The 9,935-nt window shown below is 41.0% G+C and overlaps 1 protein-coding gene across 1 annotated transcript in view; it reads right to left on the bottom strand.

Annotated features, from left to right (window-relative positions):
• Positions 1 to 3,451: 3,451 nt before the first annotated feature.
• LOC127575756 (LHFPL tetraspan subfamily member 6 protein) overlaps positions 3,452 to 9,935 on the bottom strand; it is a 136,722-nt gene continuing 130,238 nt past the window's right edge. Inside the window, exon 4 of the mRNA XM_052025804.1 lies at positions 3,452 to 9,318. Coding sequence (XP_051881764.1) covers positions 9,200 to 9,318 — 119 coding nt within the window. The 3' untranslated portion in view covers positions 3,452 to 9,199. The remainder of the gene's footprint in view (positions 9,319 to 9,935) is intronic.

Raw genomic sequence — 9,935 nt, 5'->3', positions numbered from 1 at the left:
GAGCACATTCTCTAGCAGATTCCATGCCATTAGCTTATACAGAAAAATGAGAGCTGATCAGCATTGTCACTGTTGAATCAGAATTCCACATCCTGTCTCTCCCATCAGTTCATAAACTCCAGACACTTGCTTGCATTAATCTTCTCTTCCTCTTGCAACTCACAAGCAAGCTTTTAAAATTCACACAAAACATAACATTACCAAGTTATTCTTGATTTTTTCACCTAGTATTTTCTTTTTGAGAAGGGCATCAGAAAAGACACCACCAGAACCTGTACTTCAGACTAAACATCTGATCTTTATCCGCACCACCTTGTGCCAAAGCATTATGTCTGGTGGTTGGTTTGCTGGAGAATGGTTGGGTCAGGGTATTGTTGCTATGACTTTTTTTATGTAATCCCATTCATTACCAACTTTCCCCAACAGATAAAGATAGATCATCGAACTATCTTCAGCAGATCTCTATTAGGAGCAAGCAGAAGGAAAGCAGTGACTTTGGTGGGTGGTTGGAGGGAAGGCAGTGGGGTGGGGAAGCGGTTAGTGGTAGGGGGTTCTTGTGTGAGGATGGAAAATCAGCCAGAGTTCTTGTTCCCATTTGTCATTCCAATCACAGGTGGGGTTAGGATTAAGCTCACTGTCATAGGCTCCATGATCAAGCAGACACAAAAAACTGCCAAGTGTTAAATTACATGGGCTGTGACTGTGCTAACCCTGCTCATTACACTCAGCCTCTCTGCAACCTTTGACATGGCCAGCCACACCATCACCTTCTGTTCTCCACCTAGGACAGGAGCTCCCTCTTCACAAGTTCACTTTTATATAACTTATATAATGTTTATAAATTTGGTTTTAAATGTTTTTTTTATTTTTAGTCTTTAGCCAGGTGGATGCTGCAATGATCGGTGAGACTCTTGGATACTGAGGAATTGGGATTATGGTTGCTGGCATCACTCTTTGGAGTTCTTCATGGAAAGCACAGGCTGCAGGGGACAGTCTAGATTGCTAACTCCTTGTTCTTCTTCCTCCTCCTGCTCCTTAGCTACATCGGTTACAGAGATTGTCCTTGATGATGAGATGTTCTTGCAACATGCAGGCTATCATGAATCTTGACAGGCCTACTCATAATGCTAACAAACCCAGTTTTATGCCCAATATCTTTGGCTCCTAACATAACTCAGCTCACTGCCCACAAGCTCTGCTTGAACCATATTATTCATACACTTGATAGTGAGCTAAGCTCCATTGGACTTGATCTTAATACTTCCACAATACACACCTATTTCCATCTCCGAATCTTTGGTTTGACTCAATCCATCTGGTGGTGAAATCCTCATCCATGATGGCACCACCTTTAGAACGGACCATTTAAATATTTAATTCTGTTTCTCCCTCCACAGATACTGCCTGAGCTGTTGAGTATCTTCTATTGTTATTCAAACACTTAATCACAAAGTCATAGAGCTATACAACAGGGAAACAGGCCCTTCAGCCCAACTCAAGTTGTCTAACAGAGCTAGTTCCATTTGCCTGTGTTTGGCCCATATCCCTGGCTAACTGCCCATTCTCTGTCCTCCTCAATCCTCAGCACATTTTAATCTCTGCTGCCCATGTCTTATCTCACCCTCTCCTTCCTCATTTCCATTGGTCTCTTGCCTCCCACCCTGTCCATCCCATTTGTTATTTCTACCTTTAAATCCTTTCATGGCTTCTTTCCTTTCCCTCAAACTCTTTCTGCCCTACAAGTGCCCCAAAAAATGTATCTCTTGCTTTGGCATCTAGTATGTCTTGCCTGTCTGTTGACGTGACCATTAGCAGCTTGGCCATCTAAACCCTGCACTACATGCCCATCCATTTCTTGAATTCCTCTACCTCCTTTAACGTCCAGCTCTTTGAGCACGTTTTCTACCATCCTTCTATAGCCCTACTTTGACGTAACATCCACTTTGTTCTATTTTGTTTCTATCATCCTCCTTAGAATGCTTTTTAACAATTTTTTTTATGGACAAGATTCTGGGAAGGTTGCTGGGGAGATGCTGGGGACTGTTTCCTCTGGTTCAAGAGTTTAGAATTATTGGGGGGGGTGGGGGGAGGGGGGGGGGAACTCCGAGGATAAGGGATTGACCTTTTAGGAGGAATTCCTTTCCTTAGACTGTGTATCTTTAACCAAAGGTGCTGTAGCTGTGTGGTCATTAAGTATTTTCGAGACTGAAATGAATGGATTCCTTGAAGCCTAAGGGATCCAAGAGATATGGGATCAGAAAAGAAAGTGGACTTATGATATGGATATTGAATGGTGAACCATCCTCAAGGGGCTGTGGCCTATTCCTGCTTATATTTTTTAAGTTCTTATGTAAAAATTATGCAGATGCAGGTTTTGCTGTTATTCAGGATGGCATGCATTGTCATGTTGGAAAAGATAGAGTATGTCATCTTCAAGATGGAAAAGGAGAGTTATTGGAAGCAAACCAGAGGGAACACTGCAGGAGAAATAAAATGTTATTTTGCTTTCAAAGGTAATGTTCTCTGTAGATCCAGGAGGAGAAAGTCATTTGCAAACTTAATTGAACAATACTATCTGTATCCTTCAAAGGAAAGCATGAAAAGAAATGGTTGGGAATGGGACTGAAGTACAGGAAGAGCCCATCAGATAATCCAATGGCTATTGCAGATTCTACACAATTATTCACTAAGAAATTTTAACTGCAGAAAGCAACCAGTCAGACCTTATTGGGATGTGTGTATATACACTGGCATAGCATTTACTAGTATACACTGGTATATGATTTACCAGTCAACGTCCTACCACTCATTCAAATATTAGACCACATCTATCTTTGTTGGAATTCATTTAATTGCATGAGGCATTATTGCTAAATCCAGTTCTATCCTCATCTGACGTCTACTTCTCCAGCAGGAATTCTGTTAAGGATTGGGATTGGAAGCAGCTATGACAGGTTCACCCCCATTCAAATAGGCAAGCACTGAGACTTTTCTTTTAGCAAAACTCAGGGTGGGTCTCAACTCTGTGGCCTCTCTGGTTTGTTTGGATCATATGGATAAAATTACTGAACCATTAGGGAGCCAAATAAATTTTCACTTGATTTCATTTTATGTCAGAGAAACGTTCTGTTAAACTTGCCCTTAAGCGATCAGAAGATGACTGATAATCACGGTTGGATTACCAAGAAATTGTAACACAGAAACAGGCCATTTGTACTCAAGTCCTTTCATCTTATGGTGATTTCCATTCTGAGGCTGTTCAACACCATTCAGCACTAAATGCCGTAATTTGTGTTCAGTTCAGACAAGTTGTATGGATCTCTTAAGAGAACGTTTTCAAGCACTTAGAAATTAGACACCTTTATGTGGAGAAAACTAAATGATTAATTGTAATACTTAAATTATTTCATGAAGTAATAGTTCTGTAATAAATGTTACTCTTACACATAAGTGAGAGCAACTAGAATTTTAATAGTCTGAGCAAACGTAGATGGCACTTATCGCAAACTGATCATTTAATAAAATAGGTACATTGATATATTGCAGAATATTAACATAGAAAAAATTGTATTTGGAAGAGATACAGAATAGAAGTGACAACAATGACAGTGGAGTCAGTGGAATAGAATGTACATTCTGAATTGCACGCAGCCTGGAAGTTCCCTGAAAGGGTAGTTTGGAAAGTTTGCTAATGGTGAAGATGTTACGTGAAGATGTACATAGTTTCTCTGTGCAGCCACACCTAGCAGAAATCCTCAATTACTCACATCCATAAATCTATTGTGGCCACCCTCTTTACTGTGTATGTTAGGTGATGGGCCATTCCTGTTCATTCCATATTTCCACAGTAGTACCTAACTGATCAGTAGAGGGCAGTGGGGGGGGGGGGGGGTGGTGTGGGGGGGTGTGAAGACAACATTGAATAGTTTGGTAAGTGAGTTTGCACATGTTTGTTATTTTGTTCTCATTTGTTCCATTAACCCATATGGTAACTGCAGCCAAGACGTGGTCAATCTCAGCCTGGTTTTTCTCCATGGTACTCCAGCCACTGGAAGCTGATCAAAAAAGGACCAAATATGGCAGTCCCCGATGTTACAGCAATGCATTTCACTGGGTGCAAATTGTTTTGTGGTGTCTTGGAACGGACATAAAAGGCACTAAATAATTTGAGTCTTTCCTAGTTAACACCTCATCATTACCCTCTCCCCACTGAATTAGTTTGCCTTCACTATGCGTGACAAGGCTGCAGCTGACAAAACGCATTTCATTTTATCCCATAACATGGTTCATCGTTTTTTAAAAATACTTTAAACACACCGTCCTGTCAAACTATGAATGTCTCTCATTTGTACATGTTAGAATTCTGTTGACAGTTTTTGTAATTCACATTGTGATTAAGTTAAAGTTTGATGGCAATGCAATATGGGCAGTACCAGCTTGGTTATTTCATACATGTCCCCATATCCTCTCCACTGAAGTCAATGTCAGTGAAGCCTCCCCTCACCGGGTTCAATATGCTTATGATTAGAAGCTTCCATTTGCAGAATATAACATCTGATGCCCATGTTTAAGAAGGGGTTTCATTGGAGCTAATTTCCCTGTCCTTACTAAGTAAAACTGTTGCATAGGTGAACTACCCTCTCCTATATAAAAACAAAAATGGTGGAAGAGCTCAGTCAGTGAAGCAGCATCAGTGGAACGAGAAACCAGTTAATCTTTCGGGTCAATGAGTTCTGAGGAAGCTTCATTGACCCGAAACCTTAACTGATTTCTCTTTCTACAGCTGCTGTTTCAATGGCTGCATTCTTCCAGCATTTCTGTTTTTGTTTCAGATTCCAGCAACTGTCATTTTATTTGTTTACCGTATAAACTCCCAATCTCTAATTTGGTGATTACCCAGGTTTATAACTCACTGTGTCCAGCTCCATTCTCTCCACTTCCATTGCTTTAAAGGGCTGTGAGCTTTCTCTTAACAAATCATTAACCATCTGGTAAGCTAATTGGGTGCCGGTGCCACATTGATGTTTAGAGTAATAGCCAACCCTCCACCTATTCTGCCATTTGGGGTGTGGAGGATGTTTGAGAGTAAATACAATACAAGTAAAGCTAAGTGCCTTTGATTAATGATATCATGATATTGTAAATCAGCAATCTATTTTGGAAAACAAACACTATTTTGATGCCAATAGATGAAGCATCTATGTTAAGAATTAATGATTATTATATATTTAATCATGATGTTGGAATGTAAAAGCAATATGGTTGGAAGTCTGTCTAGGACTTTACAATTATGGGTCATTAACATTTATTAGACATTAAATATTTTGCAAGCATTTGGAATTGTGCTTCCATGGCACGCTTTAAGCATGATCCAGAAAATGTATGCAGTGATCATACTGGGTCTGCACACATATCAAATTCTGTTTCAACTCTTTTTCTCTTTCAGCCTCTTGGAGTTGACTGGAAATCTGGATGTTTCAGAGCCACCGACTGTGACCCCAGCTCACATTTTTTGTGACCCCAGCTCACATTTTACTTGAGGCTGTTAGGCAGAAATTTGCTTGAATTAAGTTCTTTGTGTTTCAAGTTACAAATAGGTTTTCAATTTCACAGCATTGAAAGTGTGTAAAGGTTGCGACAGGGATACTTATTCTCAATGCCAGTCAACTTTCTCTCGCTTTTGGATCCAAAATTAAAATTTGGTTCAGGCATAAAATTTAAATTGAGCCTGCAAGCTGTCCTGTTAGAGTCTTAAATCCAAACTGTGTTAACTGTTGTTTGAACATTTGAATCAGGAGCTAGAGTAAACCACTCAACACAGCAAGAGTGCTCTGCCAGTTAATATGATCATGGCTGATTTGATTGTAATCTCAATTCACATTCCAACCAGCCCACAGTAACCTTTCACTCCCTGGTTTATCAAGAATCCACCTGCCTGCCTCATTAATCAGAGACACGATTGGAACCATCATTCCAAAGATACACGACCCTCTGAGAGAAAAACATTTCACCTGTCCTAGCAAAAGGACTCTGATTTCTGACCTCCACCCCATAGGTCTGCTGGGTCCTGGTCAGTTATCATTAACTATTAACTTAAATGCAAATTTGGTTCCATTTGTGTTTCTTAGTTTGATCGGTATGAACTTAGCAGATTCGGAAGGCTGCCAAACTCTAGTTACTGCTGAATTTGTGATTTAATTATGGATAATGACAGTGCTGAGCCCTGACTTTTCAGAATCACAAGACTATCTAAATGGAAGAAGTGAATTGAGCAGTAGATGGACTCTCAAATCAGTTGTTTTGCAGGTTTAAAGTCTGTGCACTGCACCTGCTGTATATCTGGAACTGAGCTTGGAGATGGGGCTGAGGCTGAGCTACAAGTGGGGGGGACTGGGACTTAATGATGGGAGTGACATTGAGTGCCTGGGGAAGCTCAGTGGCACAGCTGGTAGAGCAGCTGCCTCACACCTCCAGTGACCCAGGTTCAATCTTGACCCCTGCGTTGTCTGTATGGAGTTGGCGCGTTCTCCGTGACTGTGTGGCTTTCCTTCAGGTTTGTTTTCCATCTGTTTGTGCTGTTTACCTCTCACGTCCAAAGACGTGTAGGTTGGTAGGTTAGTTGACCACTCTAAATTGCCCCTGGTATGCAGGTGAGTGGTAGAATTTGGGGTGGAAAGAAGTGAATTGATGGAACTTAGGAAGAATAAATGAGTTAGGATGGGATTATGTTAAAAGAAAACAGTTACTTGATAGTCAGCACAGACTCATTGTGCTGAAGGGCCTGTTTCTGTGCTGTATCTCTTTATGACTCTATGACTTATTTCTCGATAAGATAAACCAGATAAGATATCTTTATTAGTCACATGTACATCGAAACACACAGTGAAATGCATCTTTTGCATAGAGTGTTCTGGGGGCAGCCCGCAAGTGCCGCCGTGCTTCCGGCACCAAAATAGCATGCCCACAACTTCCTAACCCCTACGTCTTTGGAATGTGGGAGGAAACCGGAGCACCCGGAGGAAACCCACGCAGACACGGGGGGGGAGAGGGTAGTGGAATGTACAAACTCCTTACAGACAATGGCCGGAATTGAACCTGGGTTGCTGTCGCTGTAATAGCGTTACGCTAACCGCTACACTACCGTTGAACCATCTGGTGGTCAGTAGGATTGTAGACCACCAAATATAACTTAATTAAACTTGCTGACACAGTAAACTCTGATCATCTGCTTTCACATTGATCAGTGCAATGTGTGTGAATATAGGGTCTGTTTATTAACTAGTTTATATTACATGGTATGAATCTGATACAATGTTGTACCCAGACACTACTGTTCAGTTTAGAGTTTCTGTTTTGAATGAATGATATTCTGTTCATTTAACTGTACCTTTTTGCTTATGCTTGCAAAGGTAAAAGAGAAACCCACAGACATTACAACTGGACTAAGGTGGATGCAATCCCTAGGATTATTGGGTTTCTTTCATGCATTTTCTTGAAGTGAACTAGTTGACTGAACTCATGAATTCTGACCCTTCAGAAGTAGAACAACTTCCAGCTGTTGAAGTTGTAAGTAGACTATAAGACCTAGAATTTCCCCTACCTCAAATGGATTGGGATAGTGGAGGGAGTGGTGGAGGAATGAGACACTACCACTGCCTTCCTGTCCAATCCTGGACTTTCCTCCCCACCTAGTTATGACTGTCCTGATCCAATCCTCCACATTACGATAACTGGAGTTGGGCCACAGCTTAAGAGGGTCTAGGCCAAACTGAGCAGCCCCCAGCCAGATCATTATTGGATGAAAATGACTCTGACTGGATATCATCCTTCCATTTAGGACATTTGTGTCTACCCTAGCTCAGACTGAGGCATAACATTAACCTTCCCTTGATTTCTGCCAGTGTCCTGGTGTCAGTTTTGTCGCAGAACCATTGCAAGTTTCCTTGTTGCAGTGGTGGTGTTGGGGAAGGGATGGACAGGATCTTCCCACTTGTTGATGCTGAAGCAAACACTTTCCTCTGAACTTAGAACACTGGTTAAATTTATGGCAGAGTTGGAAAGCATCTGCTGGCAGTCTAGCCCAGCCCTCCTCTGGCAGGGAGCGAAGGGTCCAGTCCTAAATCATATGTTGTTTTGTTGCTTAGAAGATCGGTTACATATCTGCATAGAAAGGTACTGTTACCTGTATACTGTAACAGCAACAACACTGACAAAATTGTACCTTACAAATATATATACAGAATTGGATACATATTGAATACAGTCTAACTGGAACTGATAACATGATATATGATATAAAACATTGCTATTAAGTACATTTACTAGTATTTAATTTTGTCAAACACAATGTTTTTCCCCCAAAGTGGAAATGTGCGAGTGTCGTGTGTTTGTGTTCGTGTGCGCAAATATATAATTATACATATAAAATTATGTACAGATAAGTAAAAAAAATTGCTTTTACTAGTAAAATTGGTCCTTGAAACATCTTATTTAAAGGCAAAGAATAGTCTAAGGGGAGTAAATTTTATTCAAAGTGCTCCATCTTTTATCAGACGAATTTAAATACTCGTCATTTTAAAAGTAATTGAGAATATTATTGCTAGCACGATGATTGCCTTTCCATTGATGGAGGGTGTTCCCTGTGAACAGCAACGGATATGGCTGTGAACTGATTTGGTAGATGCCCCAGGACCATCGGCCCAGGCTGTTTTGTAAACACTCATGTGCTCTCATGCTCTTTACAATGCAGCCATCTCAGGATATTCCCCATGAAAGATGCCTCCAGTGTCTGATCAAACAGGAAAGTTTCCCTCAGGGGGTTCCACTTATACTTGAAGCAACACCAGTTTTTATGCTTTGGCTATTTTATTAAATGGGATAAGTTTGAGCAGGGAGCACTTTGAACAAAGACAATTTACCTAAGACTTTCCTTCCTCTTTAGAAAGTTGAAAGACGTTGATGCCATACTTCCTAGAAACAAGCACATAACAAGAAAAAAATATCAAAAACACCAGCCAGAAGTCTTCCACTCAGATTCATTTTCAGTTTGGAATTTTCTCCTTCCTTCCGATGTAGAATGCTATTAGGAGCAAGTTCAGTGAAGAAACATTGGAAAAGTTCCCAGAAAATATTTTGCTTTTAACTTTACTCCTCCACAGCTCTCTTGCTCAGAATCATTTCTTTGTCCTTATTTGGGGTTTCAGTATGGATATTGTTTCTGTTTTTTACCAGCAAAGCAAGCCAGCCAAGTGCAGAGCAGCATTGCAGCTGCTGCTCCTCCTCCGGTACAGTAATAGGCCCATCCCAGCTGACATGAACCTACAACAAAAGGAAACTGTGTTACATCTATTATTATCAAGCTTTGCTTCATACTCAGCATTCTAGCCAACTATGTACGAGGCACATCTGGTTTCTGAGTACGTACCTCTTCTGCTTTGGATTCTCCTGGTCTGACCACAGTAATTCACTTTCTAGAATACTGTGGAGTTGGTCAGAAGACCCATTCGGAGACATGGAATCCTGGCAAGGTGCGGAGCATGGGAAATAACAAGCAACTCCTCTTAACCAGGAAAACACAGAACTGGAAATTGCAGTGAGTAACATCAGTGGAAAATCTAAACCTACTTTGGACATGCTAAATTTAAATTCAGATTTATTGAGAGCCTGTTTGCTCGTTGGATCACTCTATGCTATGTGGCATTCCCAGGTAAAAGACCAGACAAGTGAGCCATTGCTGGTCTGGAACTGGCCATCAGGATATATGTGGGGACCTCTCCACTAGCTCACTCTCCATCTATTGAGATCCTAATACAGCTCAGCCTGTCAGGGCACCTGGTGACAGAAGGTCATGTCGGGAGGGAGTTGCTTTGTATTCCCAATCTGCATTCAAAGTTCTACAGACACAAAGGCATATTGATCAATCCTTCCAGAAAGCA

This window comes from Pristis pectinata, chromosome 11 (genome assembly GCF_009764475.1).
Source record: "Pristis pectinata isolate sPriPec2 chromosome 11, sPriPec2.1.pri, whole genome shotgun sequence".
NCBI lineage: Eukaryota > Metazoa > Chordata > Chondrichthyes > Rhinopristiformes > Pristidae > Pristis > Pristis pectinata.
The sequence above is the reverse complement of the archived record's forward strand: the minus strand, read 5'-3'. Positions and strand labels throughout refer to the sequence as shown.